Consider the following 17,449-nt stretch of genomic DNA (forward strand, 5'->3'; position numbering starts at 1 on the left):
ATGACGTTGTCTCTTTAGGGATGATGTGACCTCTCTGGGGATGACGTGGTTTCTTTGGGGATGACGTGACCTCTCTGGGGATGACGTGGTCTCTTTACTGATGATGTGATCTCTCTGGGGATTACGTGGTCTCTTTAGGGATGACGTGACCTCTCTGGGGATGACGTGTTCTCTTTAGAGATGACGTGACCTCTCTGGGGATGACGTTGTCTCTTTAGGGATGATGTGACCTCTCTGGGGATGACGTGGTTTCTTTGGGGATGACGTGACCTCTCTGGGGATGACGTGGTCTCTTTATGGATGACGTGACCTCTCTGGGGATGACGTGATCTCTCTGGGGACTGTCTAACACTACATGTACAAGTGATCTTTGGAATCATGTGGTGAGAATGCTGAGCTTCACGATCATAATTCTCCTCCTAATACCAGTTCCGTGTGTTCTGATGAGATGTGGTATACCTTGTGATGTGGACACTACTTATGGTCCTGAGGAGGTAAAGCATCGCCCTCTCGGGGCTTTGTATACACATGTCCGAGTCTCTAGGACAGAGAAAAGCTCTACATGATGTTCCTCTTTCTCCACAGAGTACTTGAGGACAATGTGACAATGAGACGACAATAAAGCCACAACAAGGCCAATAACTGACAAATTATAGTAAATAAAACTGCAGACAAGTGCCGTCTCCAGCCTCACTCAACTGAAGAGAGGACACCCAAAACTCAGCAGAGCAGCACAGAGGATTTATAAGGCGGTGATAGAAATGATGAAGGACGTCTCAGCAGTGGCTTTCACACTTCTGTAAAAAAAAAAAAACACCTCCCTGACCCCAGGACCCGCAATTCTTGAGTATTTCTTATATTTTTCACTTCTGCTTCTTATCTTGACTGTTGACTCTATGTGAGGAAGTTTCCGTCCTGGCCGTAGCTTTCAGTCTAGGAGGGTGTGGAGATCTGTATGAGATCATGCAGAATTATTGGGACACTGTCAGCACTGGACGGAACACAGCAAACACTGACATGGCGGCTCCGTTACGGTGGATTCTTCTGGGTCTGGGTGAGTGATGGGGAATTATATTACAGTCATCAATGTGGCTGCAGGTTGGTGAATTTGGGACTGGACAGAGACTGCAAAGACTGCACAGATTGTCCTATGGTCTGTGCAAAACAGATGAAAACCAAGCAAAATGGAAAATATACCATAATGTTGTGCGGAAGCTGATCAAATGTTGGACTGAACATATTCACTCATTCTTCATTACAGTGGTGTGAATGAGGAGTTAGTGTCAGTGATGAATGATGTATGAGGAGTTACTGTCAGTGGTATGTGTAAGCAGTTAGTGTCAGGGTGTGTGTACAAGGAGTTAGTGTCAGTGGTGAGTGTATGAGTAGTTTGTGTCAGTGGTGAGTGTATGAGAAGTTAGTGTCAGTGGTGAGTGTATGAGAAGTTAGTGTCAGTGGTGAGTGTATGAGGAGATAGTGTCATTGGTGAGTGTATGAGGAGCTAGTGTCAGTGGTGAGTGTATGAGGAGTTAGTGTCAGTGATGAATGATGTATGAGGAGTTACTGTCAGTGGTATGTGTAAGCAGTTAGTGTCAGGGTGTGTGTATAAGGAGTTAGTGTCAGTGATGAGTGTATGAGTAGTTTGTGTCAGTGGTGAGTGTATGAGAAGTTAGTGTCAGTGGTGAGTGTATGAGGAGCTAGTGTCAGTGGTGAGTGTATGAGAAGTTAGTGTCAGTGGTGAGTGTATGAGGAGCTAGTGTCAGTGGTGAGTGTATGAGAAGTTAGTGTCAGTGGTGAGTGTATGAGAAGTTAGTGTCAGTGGTGAGTGTATGAGGAGCTAGTGTCAGTGGTGAGTGTATGAGGAGCTAGTGTCAGTGGTGAGTGTATGAGAAGTTAGTGTCAGTGGTGAGTGTATGAGGAGCTAGTGTCAGGGTGTGTGTACAAGGAGTTAGTGTCAGTGGTGAGTGTATGAGGAGCTAGTGTCAGTGGTGAGTGTATGAGAAGTTAGTGTCAGTGGTGAGTGTATGAGAAGTTAGTGTCAGTGGTGAGTGTATGAGGAGATAGTGTCATTGGTGAGTGTATGAGGAGCTAGTGTCAGTGGTGAGTGTATGAGGAGTTAGTGTCAGTGATGAATGATGTATGAGGAGTTACTGTCAGTGGTATGTGTAAGCAGTTAGTGTCAGGGTGTGTGTACAAGGAGTTAGTGTCAGTGATGAGTGTATGAGTAGTTTGTGTCAGTGGTGAGTGTATGAGAAGTTAGTGTCAGTGGTGAGTGTATGAGGAGCTAGTGTCAGTGGTGAGTGTATGAGAAGTTAGTGTCAGTGGTGAGTGTATGAGGAGCTAGTGTCAGTGGTGAGTGTATGAGAAGTTAGTGTCAGTGGTGAGTGTATGAGAAGTTAGTGTCAGTGGTGAGTGTATGAGGAGCTAGTGTCAGTGGTGAGTGTATGAGGAGCTAGTGTCAGTGGTGAGTGTATGAGAAGTTAGTGTCAGTGGTGAGTGTATGAGGAGCTAGTGTCAGGGTGTGTGTACAAGGAGTTAGTGTCAGTGGTGAGTGTATGAGGAGCTAGTGTCAGTGGTGAGTGTATGAGAAGTTAGTGTCAGTGGTGAGTGTATAAGGAGTTAGTGTCATTGGTGAGTGTATGAGGAGCTAGTGTCAGTGGTGAGTGTATGAGGAGTTAGTGTCAGTGGTGAGTGTATGAGAAGTTAGTGTCAGTGGTGAGTGTATGAGGAGATAGTGTCATTGGTGAGTGTATGAGGAGCTAGTGTCAGTGGTGAGTGTATGAGGAGTTAGTGTCAGAGGTGAGTGTATGAGAAGTTAGTGTCAGTGGTGAGTGTATAAGGAGTTAGTGTCAGTGGTGAGTGTATGAGAAGTTAGTGTCAGTGGTGAGTGTATAAGGAGTTAGTGTCAGTGGTGAGTGTATGAGAGGTTAGTGTCAGTGGTGAGTGTATGAGGAGCTAGTGTCAGTGGTGAGTGTATGAGAAGTTAGTGTCAATGGTGAGTGCATAAGGAGTTAGTGTCAGTGGTGAGTGTATGAGAAGTTAGTGTCAGTGGTGAGTGTATAAGGAGTTAGTGTCAGTGGTGAGTGTATGAGAAGTTAGTGTCAGTGGTGATTGTATAAGGAGTTAGTGTCAGTGGTAAGTGTATAAGGAGTTAGTGTCAGTGGTGAGTGTATGAGGAGTTAGTGTCAGGGTGAGTGTATAGGGACCTAGTGTTAGTGGTGTGTGTACAACGAGTTAGTGTCAGTGGTGAGTGTATGAGGAGCTAGTGTCAGTGGTGAGTGTATGAGAAGTTAGTGTCAGTGGTGATTGTATAAGGAGTTAGTGTCAGTGGTGAGTGTATGAGGAGTTAGTGTCAGGGTGAGTGTATAGGGACCTAGTGTTAGTGGTGTGTACGAAGAGTTAGTGTCAGTGGTGAGTGTATGAGGAGTTAGTGTCAGTGGTGAGTGTACGAAGAGTTAGTGTCAGTGGTGAGTGTATGAGGAGTTAGTGTCACTGGTGAGTGTATGAGGAGCTAGTGTAAGTGGTGAGTGTATGAGGAGCTAGTGTTAGTGGTGAGTGTATGAGGAGCTAGTGTCAGTGGTGAGTGTATGAGAATTTAGTATCAGTGGTGAGTGTATGACGAGCTAGTGTCAGTGGTGAGTGTATGAGTAGTTAGTGCCAGTGATGTGTGTATGATGAGCTAGTGTCAGTGGTGAGTGTATGAGGAGCTAGTGTCAGTGGTGAGTGTATGAGGAGTTAGTGTCAGTGGTGAGTGTATGAGGAGCTAGTGTCAGTGGTGAGTGTATGAGGAGTTAGTGTCAGTGGTGAGTGTATGAGGAGCTAGTGTCAGTGGTGAGTGTATGAGGAGCTAGTGTCAGTGGTGAGTGTATGAGGAGCTAGTGTCAGTGGTGAGTGTATGAGGAGTTAGTGTCAGTGGTGAGTGTATGAGGAGTTAGTGTCAGTGGTGAGTGTATGAGGAGCTAGTGTTAGTGGTGAGTGTATGAGAATTTAGTGTCAGTGGTGAGTGTATGAGGAGCTAGTGTCAGTGGTGAGTGTATGAGAATTTAGTATCAGTGGTGAGTGTATGACGAGCTAGTGTCAGTGGTGAGTGTATGAGTAGTTAGTGCCAGTGATGTGTGTATGATGAGCTAGTGTCAGTGGTGAGTGTATGAGGAGCTAGTGTCAGTGGTGAGTGTATGAGGAGTTAGTGTCAGTGGTGAGTGTATGAGAAACTAGTGTTAGTGGTGAGTGTATGAGGAGTTAGTGTCAGTGGTGAGTGTATGAGGAGTTAGTGTCAGTGGTGAGTGTATGAGGAACTAGTGTTAGTGGTGAGTGTATGAGGAGTTAGTGTCAGTGGTATGTGTATGAGAAGATGGGGTCAGAGATGTGCGTATAGGGACCTAGTGTTAGTGGTATGTACGAGGAGATAGTGTCAGTGATGAATGTATGAGGAGCTAGGGTCAGTGGTATGTGTAAGGAGTTAGTGATAAGGTGTGTGTATGAGAAGATGGGATCAGAGGTGTGTGTCTAAGGACCTAGTGTTATTGGTGTGTATGAGGAGTTAGTGTCAGTGGTGAGTGTATGAGTAGTTACTGTCAGTGGTATGTGTAAGGATTTAGTGTCAGGGTGTGTGTATGAGGAGTTAGTGTCAGTGGTGAGTGTATGAGGAGTTAATGTTAGTGATATATGTAAGGAGTTAGTATCAGTGGTGAGTGTATGAGGAGTTAGTATCAGTGGTGAGTGTATGAGGAGTTAGTATCAGTGGTGAGTGTATGAGGAGCTAGTGTCAGTGGTGAGTGTATGAGGAGTTAGTGTCAGTGGTGAGTGTATGAGGAGCTAGTGTCAGTGGTGAGTGTATGAGGAGCTAGTGTCAGTGGTGAGTGTATGAGGAGCTAGTGTCAGTGGTGAGTGTATGAGGAGTTAGTGTCAGTGGTGAGTGTATGAGGAGTTAGTGTCAGTGGTGAGTGTATGAGGAGCTAGTGTTAGTGTTGAGTGTATGAGGAGCTAGTGTCAGTGGTGAGTGTATGAGAATTTAGTATCAGTGGTGAGTGTATGACGAGCTAGTGTCAGTGGTGAGTGTATGAGTAGTTAGTGCCAGTGATGTGTGTATGATGAGCTAGTGTCAGTGGTGAGTGTATGAGGAGCTAGTGTCAGTGGTGAGTGTATGAGGAGCTAGTGTCAGTGGTGAGTGTATGAGGAGTTAGTGTCAGTGGTGAGTGTATGAGGAGTTAGTGTCAGTGGTGAGTATATGAAGAGCTAGTGTCAGTGGTGAGTGTATGAGGAGCTAGTGTCAGTGGTGAGTGTATGAGGAGTTAGTGTCAGTGGTGAGTGTATGAGGAGTTAGTGTCAGTGGTGAGTGTATGAGGAGCTAGTGTCAGTGGTGAGTGTATGAGGAGCTAGTGTCAGTGGTGAGTGTATGAGGAGCTAGTGTCAGTGGTGAGTGTATGAGGAGTTAGTGTCAGTGGTGAGTGTATGAGGAGTTAGTGTCAGTGGTGAGTGTATGAGGAACTAGTGTTAGTGGTGAGTGTATGAGGAGTTAGTGTCAGTGGCATGTGTATAAGAAGATGGGGTAGGAGATGTGCGTATAGGGACCTAGTGTCAGTGGTATGTACGAGGAGATAGTGTTAGTGATGAATGTAATAGGATCTAGGGTCAGTGGTATGTGTAAGGAGTTAGTGATAAGGTGTGTGTATGAGAAGATGGGTCAGAGGTCTGTGTCTAAGGACCTAGTGTTAATGGTGTGTATGAGGAGTTAGTGTCAATGGTGAGTGTATGAGTAGTTACTGTCAGTGGTATGTGTAAGGATTTAGTGTCAGGGTGTGTGTATGAGGAGTTAGTGTCAGCGGTGAGTGTATGAGGAGTTAATGTTAGTGGTATGTGTAAGGAGTTAGTATCAGTGGTGAGTGTATGAGGAGTTAGTATCAGTGGTGAGTGTATGAGGAGTTAGTATCAGTGGTGAGTGTATGAGGAGTTAGTATCAGTGGTGAGTGTATGAAGAGCTAGTGTCAGTGGTGAGTGTATGAGGAGTTAGTATCAGTGGTGAGTGTATGAGAAGGTAGTGTCAGTGGTGAGTGTGAGGAGCTAGTATCAGTGGTGAGTGTGTGAAGAGTTAGTATTAGTGGTGAGTGTATGAGGAGTTAGTATCAGTGGTGAGTGTATGAGGAGTTAGTGTCAGTGGTGTGTGTATGAGGAGTTAGTATCAGTGGTGAGTGTATGAGAAGGTAGTGTCAGTGGTGAGTGTGAGGAGCTAGTATCAGTGGTGAGTGTGTGAGGAGTTAGTATTAGTGGTGAGTGTATGAGGAGTTAGTGTCAGTGGTGAGTGTGAGGAGCTAGTATCAGTGGTGAGTGTATGAGGAGTTAGTGTCAGTGGTGAGTGTATGAGGAGTTAGTGTCAGTGGTGAGTGTATGAGGAGTTAGTGTCAGTGGTGAGTGTATGAGGAGTTAGTGTCAGTGGTGAGTGTATGAGGAGCTAGTGTCAGTGGTGAGTGTATGAGGAGCTAGTGTCAGTGGTGAGTGTATGAGGAGTTAGTGTCAATGGTGAGTGTATGAGGAGCTAGTGTCAGTGGTGAGTGTATGAGGAGTTAGTGTCAGTGGTGAGTATATGAGTAGTTAGTGTCAGTGGTGAGTGTATGAGGAGTTAGTGTCAGTGGTGAGTGTATGAGTAGTTAGTGTCAGTGGTGTGTGTATGAGGAGTTAGTATCAGTGGTGAGTGTATGAGAAGGTAGTGTCAGTGGTGAGTGTATGAGTAGTTAGTGTCAGTGGTGAGTGTATGAGGAGTTAGTATCAGTGGTGAGTGTATGAGGTTAGGGTCAGTGGTGAGTGTATGAAGAGTTAGTGTCAGTGGTGAGTGTATGATGAGTTAGAATAAGTGGTGTGTGTATGATGAGTTAGTGTCAGTGGTGAGTGTATGAGGAGTTAGTGTTAGTGGTGTGTGTATGATGAGTTAGGGTCAGTGGTGAGTGTATGAGGAGTTAATATTAGTGGTGAGTGTATGAGGTTAGTGTCAGTGGTGAGTGTATGAGGAGTTAGTGTCAGTGGTGAGTGTATGAGGAGCTAGTGTCAGTGGTGAGTGTACGAGGAGTTAATATTAGTGGTGAGTGTATGAGGTTAGTGTCAGTGGTGAGTGTATGAGGAGTTAGTATCAGTGGTGAGTGTATGAGGAGTTAGGGTCAGTGTTGAGTGTATGAGGAGCTAGAGTCAGTGGTGAGTGTATGAGGAGCTAGTGTCAGTGGTGAGTGTATGAGGTTAGTGTCAGTGGTGAGTGTATGAGGTTAGTGTCAGTGGTGAGTGTATGATGAGTTAGTGTCAGTGGTGAGTGTATGAGGAGCTAGTGTCAGTGGTGAGTGTATGAGGAGCTAGTGTCAGTGGTGAGTGTATGAGTAGTTAGTGTCAGTGTATGAGTGTATGAGTAGTTAGTATCAGTGGTGAGTGTATGAGGAGTTAGTGTCAGTGGTGAGTGTATGGGGAGTTAGTGTTAGTGGTGTGTGTATGATGAGTTAGGGTCAGTGGTGAGTGTATGAGGAGTTAATATTAGTGGTGTGTGTATGAGGAGCTAGTGTCAGTGGTGAGTGTATGAGGAGTTAGTGTCAGTGGTGAGTGTATGAGGAGTTTGTGTCAGTGGTGAGTGTATGACGAGCTAGTGTCAGTGGTGAGTGTATGAGGAGTTAGTGTCAGTGGTGAGTGTATGAATAGTTAGTATCAGTGGTGAGTGTATGACGAGCTAGTGTCAGTGGTGAGTGTATGAGGAGTTAGTGTCAGTGGTGAGTGTATGAGGAGTTAGTGTCAGTGGTGAGTGTATGAGGAGTTTGTGTCAGTGGTGAGTGTATGAGGAGTTAGTGTCAGTGGTGAGTGTATGAGTAGTTAGTATCAGTGGTGAGTGTATGACGAGCTAGTGTCAGTGGTGAGTGTATGATGAGTTAGAGTAAGTGGTGAGTGTATGAGGAATTAGTATCAGTGGTGAGTGTATGAGGAGTTAGTGTCAGTGGTGAGTGTATGATGAGTTAGTGTCAGTGGTGAGTGTATGAGGAGCTAATATCAGTGGTGAGTGTATGAGTAGTTGGTGTCAGTGGTGAGTGTATGAGGAGTTAGTGTCAGTGGTGAGTGTATGATGAGTTAGAGTTAGTGGTGAGTGTATGAGGAGCTAGTGTCAGTGGTGAGTGTATGAGGAGTTAGTGTCAGTGGTGAGTGTATGAGGAGCTAATATCAATGGTGAGTGTATGAGTAGTTAGTATCAGTGGTGAGTGTATGTCGAGCTAGTGTCAGTGGTGAGTGTATGAGGAGTTAGTGTCAGTGGTGAGTGTATGAGGAGTTAGTGTCAGTGGTGAGTGTATGAGGAGCTAATATCAGTGGTGAGTGTATGAGTAGTTAGTATCAGTGGTGAGTGTATGACGAGCTAGTGTCAGTGGTGAGTGTATGAGGAGTTAGTGTCAGTGGTGACTGTATGATGAGTTAGTGTCAGTGGTGAGTGTATGAGGAGCTAGTGTCAGTGGTGAGTGTATGAGGAGCTAATATCAGTGGTGAGTGTATGAGTAGTTAGTGTCAGTGGTGAGTGTATGAGGAGTTAGTATCAGTGGTGAGTGTATGAGGAGTTAGAGTAAGTGGTGAGTGTATGAGGAGTTAATATCAGTGGTGAGTGTATGAGGAGTTAGTATCAGTGGTGTGTGTATTATTATTATTATTTATTTATATAGCACCATTGATTCCATGGTGCTGTACATAAGAAGGGGTTACATACAAGTTACAAATATCACATACAGTAAACAAACTAACAATGACGGACTGATACAGAGGGGCGAGGACCCTGCCCTTGCGGGCTTACATTCTACAGGATTATGGGGAAGGAGACAGTAGGTTGAGGGTTGCAGGAGCTCCGGTGTTGGTGAGGCGGTAGCTCCGGTGTTGGTGAGGCGGTAGCTCCGGTGTTGGTGAGGCGGTAGCTCCGGTGTTGGTGAGGCGGTAGCTCCGGTGTTGGTGAGGCGGTAGCTCCGGTGCTGGTGAGGCGGTAGCTCCGGTGTTGGTGAGGCGGTAGCTCCGGTGTTGGTGAGGCGGTAGCTCCGGTGTTGGTGAGGCGGTAGCTCCGGTGTTGGTGAGGCGGTAGCTTCGATAGTGATGAGGCAGCAGTGGTGTCAGTGCAGGCTGTAGGCTTTCCTGAAGAGATGAGTTTTCAGGTTCCGTCTGAAGGATCCGACTGTGGTTGATAGTCGGACGTGTTGGGGCAGAGAGTTCCAGAGGATGGGGGATATTCGGGAGAAGTCTTGGAGGTGATTGGATGAGGAGCGAATAAGTGTGGAGGAGAGAAGGAGGTCTTGGGAGGACCGGAGATCACGTGAGGGAAGATATCGAGAGATTAGTTCGGAGATATATGGAGGAGACAGGTTGTGGATGGCTTTGTAGGTCAGTATTAGTAATTTGAACTGGATACGCTGAGGGAATGGGAGCCAGTGAAGAGATTTGCAGAGGGGGGAAGTGGAGGAGTAGCGAGGAGAGAGATGGATTAGTTGGGCAGCAGAGTTAAGGATGGACTGGAGAGGTGCGAGGGTGTTAGCAGGGAGGCCACAGAAAAGGATGTTGCAGTAGTCAAGGCGGGAAATGATGAGGGCGTGCACAAGCATTTTAGTAGATTGAGAGTTGAGGAAAGGACGGATCCTGGAGATATTTTTGAGCTGGAGGCGACAGGAGGTGGAAAGAGCTTGGATGTGTGGTTTGAAGGACAGGGCAGAGTCGAAGGTTACTCCGAGGCAGCGGACTTCGGGTACAGAGGAAAGCATGATGTCATTGACTGCGATAGATAGGTCAGGTAAGGAAGATATGTGGGATGGAGGAAAGATGATGAGTTCAGATTTGTCCACATTGAGTTTGAGGAAGCGAGAGGAGAAGAAGGAGAATATGGCTGATAGGCACTCTGGGATTCTGGACAGCAGAGCGGTGACGTCTGGGCCAGAGAGGTAGATCTGAGTGTCATCAGCATAGAGGTGGTACTGTATGAGGAGTTAGTGTCAGTGGTGAGTGTATGAAGAGTTAGAGTAAGTGGTGAGTGTATGAGGATTTAGTGTTAGTGGTGAGTGTATGAGGAGTTAGTATCAGTGGTGAGTGTATGAGGAGTTAGTGTCAGTGGTGAGTGTATGATGAGTTAGAGTAAGTGGTGAGTGTATGAGGATTTAGTGTCAGTGGTGAGTGTATGAGGAGTTAGTGTCAGTGGTGAGTGTATGAGGAGTTAATATCAGTGGTGAGTGTATGAGGAGTTAGTGTCAGTGGTGAGTGTATGATGAGTTAGAGTAAGTGGTGAGTGTATGAGGAGCTAGTGTCAGTGGTGAGTGTATGAGGAGTTAATATCAGTGGTGAGTGTATGAGGAGTTAGTGTCAGTGGTGAGTGTATGATGAGTTACTGTCAGTGGTGAGTGTATGATGAGTTAGAGTAAGTGGTGAGTGTATGAGGAGCTAGTGTCAGTGGTGAGTGTATGAGGAGTTAATATCAGTGATGAGTGTATGAGGAGCTAGTGTCAGTGGTGAGTGTATGATGAGTTAGTATCAGTGGTGAGTGTATGAGGAGTTAGTATCAGTGGTGTGTGTATGAGGAGTTAGTGTCAGTGGTGAGTGTATGAGGAGCTAGTGTCAGTGGTGAGTGTATGATGAGTTAGAGTAAGTGGTGAGTGTATGAGGAGCTAATATCAGTGGTGAGTTTATGAGTAGTTAGTATCAGTGGTGTGTGTATTATTATTATTATTATTTATTTATATAGCACCATTGATTCCATGGTCTGTACATGAGAAGGGGTTACATACAAGTTACAAATATCACATACAGTAAACAAACTAACAATGACGGACTGATACAGAGGGGCGAGGACCCTGCCCTTGCGGGCTTACATTCTACAGGATTATGGGGAAGGAGACAGTAGGTTGAGGGTTGCAGGAGCTCCGGTGTTGGTGAGGCGGTAGCTCCGGTGTTTGTGAGGCGGTAGCTCCGGTGTTGGTGAGGCGGTAGCTCCGGTGTTGGTGAGGCGGTAGCTCCGGTGGTGGTGAGAAGGCAGCGGGGTCAGTGCAGACTGTAGGCTTTCCTGAAGAGATGAGTTTTCAGGTTCCGTCTGAAGGATCCGACTGTGTTTGATAGTCGGACGTGTTGGGGCAGAGAGTTCCAGAGGATGGGGGATATTCGGGAGAAGTCTTGGAGGCGATTGGATGAGGAGCGACTAAGTGTGGAGGAGAGAAGGAGGTCTTGGGAGGACCGGAGGTCACGTGAGGGAAGATATCGAGAGATTAGTTCAGAGATATATGGAGGAGACAGGTTGTGGATGGCTTTGTAGGTCAGTATTAGCAATTTGAACTGGATACGCTGAGGGAATGGGAGCCAGTGAAGAGATTTGCAGAGGGGGTAAGTGGAGGAGTAGCGAGGAGAGAGATCGATTAGTCGGGCAGCAGAGTTAAGGATGGACTGGAGAGGTGCAAGGGTGTTAGCAGGGAGGCCACAGAAAAGGATGTTGCAGTAGTCAAGGCGGGAGATGATGAGGGCGTGCACAAGCATTTTAGTAGATTGGGGGTTGAGGAAAGGACGGATCCTGGAGATATTTTTGAGCTGGAGGCGACAGGAGGTGGAAAGAGCTTGGATGTGTGGTTTGAAGGACAGGGCAGAGTCGAAGGTTACTCCAAGGCAGCGGACTTCGGGTACGGGGGAAAGCATGATGTCATTGACTGCGATAGATAGGTCAGGTAAGGAAGATATGTGGGATGGAGGAAAGATGATGAGTTCAGATTTGTCCACATTGAGTTTGAGGAAGCGAGAGGAGAAGAAGGAGGATATGGCTGATAGGCACTCTGGGATTCTGGACAGCAGAGCGGTGACGTCTGGGCCAGAGAGGTAGATCTGAGTGTCATCAGCATAGAGGTGGTACTGTATGAGGAGTTAGTGTCAGTGGTGAGTGTATGATGAGTTAGAGTAAGTGGTGAGTGTATGAGGAGCTAGTGTCAGTGGTGAGTGTATGAGGAGTTAGTGTCAGTGGTGAGTGTATGATGAGTTAATATCAGTGGTGAGTGTATGAGGAGTTAGTGTCAGTGGTGAGTGTATGATGAGTTAGAGTAAGTGGTGAGTGTATGAGGAGTTAGTGTCAGTGGTGAGTGTATGATGAGTTAATATCAGTGGTGAGTGTATGAGGAGTTAGCGTCAGTGGTGAGTGTATGATGAGTTAGAGTAAGTGGTGAGTGTATGAGGAGCTAGTGTCAGTGGTGAGTGTATGAGGAGCTAGTGTCAGTGGTGAGTGTATGATGAGTTAATATCAGTGGTGAGTGTATGAGGAGTTAGTGTCAGTGGTGAGTGTATGATGAGTTAGAGTAAGTGGTGAGTGTATGAGGAGTTAGTGTCAGTGGTGAGTGTATGAGGAGCTAGTGTCAGTGGTGAGTGTATGAGGAGTTAATATCAGTGGTGAGTGTATGAAGAGTTAGTGTTAGTGATGTGTGTATGATGAGTTAGGGTCAGTGGTGAGTGTATGAGGAGTTAGTATCAGTGGTGTATGTATGAGGAGTTAGTGTCAGTGGTGAGTGTATGATGAGTTAGAGTAAGTGGTGAGTGTATGATGAGTTAGAGTAAGTGGTGAGTGTATTAGGAGTTAATGTTAGTGGTGAGTGTATGAGGAGTTAATATCAGTGGTGAGTGTATGAGGAGTTAGTGTCAGTGGTGAGTGTATGATGAGTTAGAGTAAGTGGTGAGTGTATGAGGAGTTAGTGTCAGTGGTGAGTGTATGAGGAGTTAATATCAGTGGTGAGTGTATGAGGAGCTAGTGTCAGTGGTGAGTGTATGATGAGTTAGTGTCAGTGGTGAGTGTATGAGTAGTTAGTATCAGTGGTGTGTGTATGAGGAGTTAATATCAGTGGTGAGTGTATGAGGAGTTGATATCAGTGGTGAGTGTATGAGGAGTTAGTGTCAGTGGTGAGTGTATGATGAGTTAGTATCAGTGGTGAGTGTATGAGTAGTTAGTATCAGTGGTGTGTGTATGAGGAGTTAATATCAGTGGTGAGTGTATGAGGAGTTAATATCAGTGGTGAGTGTATGAGGAGCTAGTGTCAGTGGTGAGTGTATGATGAGTTAGTGTCAGTGGTGAGTGTATGAGTAGTTAGTATCAGTGGTGTGTGTATGAGGAGTTAATATCAGTGGTGAGTGTATGAGGAGTTAATATCAGTGGTGAGTGTATGAGGAGTTAGTGTCAGTGGTGAGTGTATGATGAGTTAGTATCAGTGGTGTGTGTATGAGGAGTTAGTGTCAGTGGTGACTGTATGATGAGTTAGAGTAAGTGGTGAGTGTATGAGGAGTTAGTGTCAGTCGTGAGTGTATGAGGAGCTAGTGTCAGTGGTGAGTGTATGATGAGTTAGTGTCAGTGGTGAGTGTATGAGTAGTTAGTATCAGTGGTGTGTGTATGAGGAGTTAATATCAGTGGTGAGTGTATGAGGAGTTAATATCAGTGGTGAGTGTATGAGGAGTTAGTGTCAGTGGTGAGTGTATGATGAGTTAGTATCAGTGGTGAGTGTATGATGAGTTAGTATCAGTGGTGACTGTATGATGAGTTAGAGTAAGTGGTGAGTGTATGAGGAGTTAGGGCAAGTTGTATGAGTATGAAGTTTTAGGGTCCATGGTTTGCACATGAGGAGTTGGGGTCAGTGGGGTGTGTAAGGTCCTTCTCCCTTGCCCAGTCCATCCTACTTTAATCCTTCTTCCCTGCCTAGTCCAGCCTATTTCCATTTCTTCTCTGATTCCCAGTCCATCCCACTTTGAGTCCTTCTCTCCTGCAGAGTACGTTTTATTTCCAACATTTATCCCATGTCCAGTCAATCTTACTTCAATTACTGCTCACAGTCCCATTCCAGTCCTTTCTACCTGCACTGTCCAGCCCCATTTCCAGTATGGCTTCCCTAACAAGTGTACTCTTCTTCAGTCCTGCCCCGTGACCTATCACCTCTGCTTCCATTCTTGTTCCCATTCCCAGTCCAGCCCACTCCCAGCACTTCTTACTGTCATGGCCTGGTTTCGAGATTTGATCCGTTGACCTTTTGTTGCGTGGTTGGTTTCCCTTTCTTCCATCTCTGTCCAAAGCATGATGATATCTTTTGTCTTGGTTTTCCTTCCTTGGTTGTCTTCTCTCCAGGTGTTTTCCATTTTCCCTTTTGGCTGTGTCCTATCACATTTTGGAATGGGCTTTATATATTCAGCCTTCACTAACCTCACTTGTTGACTGCAAATCTGAGTTTTCCTCCCCAACACCTTTCCCTTCTTCTCCACACTTGGGGTTCTAGGAGTTTTCATTTATTCTTTTTGTCTTGTGGTTCTCCTTATTTATCCCTGTCTATGCTTTGTGAACATGGTTTGGTTTCTCACCCTGGTTTCTCATATCTCCCTGCACTTTCCTCTTTCTTATTTGGATTTGTGTTGCGGCCTCCCCTCTGGTTCTTCAGGAGGTACGAGAAACCCCTCAAAAGCTTTTTAGAGAGCCAGGTTCAAGGATGTGTATTTAGCTGTGTGACTAGGACCTTTTCCAGTCTGTACAGGTGTAAACATGTTGCGGGATGCAGTAACGCAAGGGAGGCAGAGCAAGGGTTAACAGTATAACAGTTTAATTTAAGCAATAGGGGAACTCCTCGCAGGAAGATAAACAGCTAAGTTGAAAAGAGAAATTGCAAAGTCACAACAGTCCAATTATCAAACTTATTGTGTCCTTAGGTTCCTCAGCCGCAGATGATCTGTTGGGGGTTGTAGTATTGACAATGGCTGGAGTAGTGTCCGCAGATGGGGTCCCACAAAAAACAGTCCAACTTCTGGCGGCAGTGGGCTGTCACCGGTTTTACCCACTGAGCCCCTAGTCCATAAGCCTGTGCAGCTGAAGCAAAGAGAGCTGCCGAAATCCCAGTGTCAATTGTGGACTGCTGCGCTCTGGCCGACAAAAGGGACCGCAACTCAATGTCCAGCAGCCGTCCCATGTTTCCCTGCGCGAGAGCGGTCTTGCTTTTTGCCGGGCACGCTGCGCTTTCAACTCTCACCGCCCCACTCGAGTGTCCAGAGGATGTCGGCTGCAGTACATTGCGGCGCTGATGCTCAGAGGGCGGAGCACTCTGATTATCCTCCTGCACTCTCACTGACGGTGGGAAACTGACTGCTGCTTCGCGCGCTTTTGGCTCTGTTACCGGTTTAAATAAGTCCCCTCTTCCCGGGTCATGGGGCCTGTCTGGTCCCCTATTCCTCCCCTGGGCAAGATGGGATGCAGCCTCAACAGTTCTGGACCCGGCTCAATACAGATACCCGCAGCCGAGTCCTCCTCCTAACACAGGGACCAATTAGGTACAGTTACGGCTTCTCTCTTTGGTGGTTCTTTACCTCCTCTGTCACCCGTGTAAGTGTTTGAGCACGATCATAACAATTCTCTTCACAATACAGCTCTATTTCCAGTCCTTTTCCCTTGCCCAGTCTAATATATTTCCAATTTCATTCCTGTTCTTGTCCCCAGTCCAGCTCAGTCCATCCTACCTCCAATCCTTCTCCTCTGCCCAATCCCTCCTACTTCCAGTCCTTCTCTCCTGCCCAGTCCAACATATTTTCATTCCTGTTCCCAGTACAGCCTATCAATTCTCCTGCAAAGCCCAGTCCATCATACTTCCAGTGTTCCTGACTTGACATGTCCATCCTTTTTCCATCATACTTCTAGTCCACCTCTCCTGCCCAGTCCATCCTACTTCCAGTCTTCTCCTACAAAGTCCAACCTACTTCCAGCCTTCTCCTCCTGCCCAGTACATCCTGCTTCCAGTCCTTCTCTCCTGCCCAGTCCAACATATTTTCATCCTGTTCCTGTTTCCAGTCCAGCCTAACTACCAATTCACCTGCAAAACCCAGTCTATCCTACTTCCAGTCTTCCTGACTTCACACATACATTCTACTTCCACCCTACTTCCAGTCCTCCTCACTTGACACATCCATTCTACTTCCATCCTACTTCCAGTCCATGTCTTCTGCCCAGTCCATCCTACTTTCAGTCCTCCTACCATCCCACTTCCATTCCTCCTCCATCCTACTTCCAATCCTCTCCTACAAAGTCCATCTTACTTCCAGTCCTTCTCCCCTGTCCAGTCCATCCTACTCCCAGCCCTATCCTCCTGCTATGTCCATCTTACTTTCAGTTCTTCTGCCCTGCCCAGTCCAACATATTTTCATTACTGTTTTTGTTCCCAGTCCAGCCTACCAATTGTCCTGAAAAGTACAATACATCCTACTTCCAGTCCTCCCTTACTGCCCAGTCCATCCTATTTCCAGTCCTCTTCTCCTGTCCAGTTCATCCTACTTCCAGTCCTTCTCCCCTACTTAGTCCAACATATTTTAATTCCTGTTCTTGTTCCCAGTTCAGCCTAACTATCAATTTTCCTGCAAAGACCAGCCCGTGTTAGAACAGCACTTGCGCCCCTGCACAAATTTCCTTCTCCCTCCCTGCAGGAATGCCGATGTGTTCACTTATGCATTCGCGCTCCCTAGGCATCTGTTTCCTCACAAGACCTGTGCATGGCACGCAGGTCTCCTTGTAATGTGCTTATGGGGCGCACTCCCTTCCTCATAAAGGGCCAGTGTGTGCTTCTGAAAAGGTCCCAAGCCAATAGCTGGGAGACGTCTCACATATAAGCAACTTCAGTATTCAGTTTGTCTTCTGCTACCAAGTTTTAAGGTACCTGTACCTGTTATCCTTGAACCTGATCCTGTCCATCATGCCTGCCCTATCTGAACATGAGCCTGTCCGTCCTACCTGCACCCGATCCTGCCTGCCTAGTCTCAACTGGTTTCTGTCTATCCTGCTGTATCCTGTTCCCGGGCCCATCCTACCTCTCCCTAGTCCTGAGCCGGACCCATCTTGTCCACACCTATACCTCTACCCTCACCAGCACAATCTGAACCTGCACTTGTGATCCAGTATCTGAGGTTGTCCTATATTTCTGAACTAACCCTGTGCGTTCCTGATCCTGTACTAGTTTTGTCTACAAGCCGCTCGTCCTCCTGTGTTCAAGTTCTTGGCTAGTCCTGCGTACCTGCCCTTTTGATGGTCCGCTGCTGTGGCCCTGGTATCTATCCTGGAGTAGCACCTGGCATCTACCTGGGCTAAAGTCAAACCACACCCTCACGGGTTCTAGTGAAGAACCAGTTATTTGCTTAGTTACACCCCTCCTGGCTCTCCTTGGACCGTGGTACAGTGTTTCCACAACCACGTGCATAACAGTCCATCCTACTTCCAGTCCTTGTATCTTAACAAGTCCATCCTACATCCAGTCCTTTTCTCCTGCCCAGTCCATCCTACATCCAGTCCTTTTCTCCTGCCCAGTCCATCCTACTTCCAGTCCTTCTCTCCTGCCCAGTCCATCCTACATCCAGTCCTTCTCTCCTGCCCAGTCCATCCTACATCCAGTCCTTCTCTCCTGCCCAATCCATCCTACATCCAGTCCTTCTCTCCTGCCCAATC

The 17,449-nt window shown here is 46.6% G+C and overlaps 1 protein-coding gene across 1 annotated transcript in view; it reads left to right on the top strand.

Moving 5' to 3' along the window:
- The first annotated feature begins 878 nt into the window (after positions 1-878).
- Positions 879-17,449, top strand: part of LOC138645706 (integrin alpha-X-like) — a 78,021-nt gene continuing 61,450 nt past the window's right edge. Inside the window, exon 1 of the mRNA XM_069735184.1 lies at positions 879-1,054. Coding sequence (XP_069591285.1) covers positions 964-1,054 — 91 coding nt within the window. The 5' untranslated portion in view covers positions 879-963. The remainder of the gene's footprint in view (positions 1,055-17,449) is intronic.

The sequence above is a fragment of the Ranitomeya imitator genome, chromosome 7, assembly GCF_032444005.1.
Source record: "Ranitomeya imitator isolate aRanImi1 chromosome 7, aRanImi1.pri, whole genome shotgun sequence".
In the NCBI taxonomy this organism is placed as follows: Eukaryota; Metazoa; Chordata; class Amphibia; order Anura; family Dendrobatidae; genus Ranitomeya; species Ranitomeya imitator.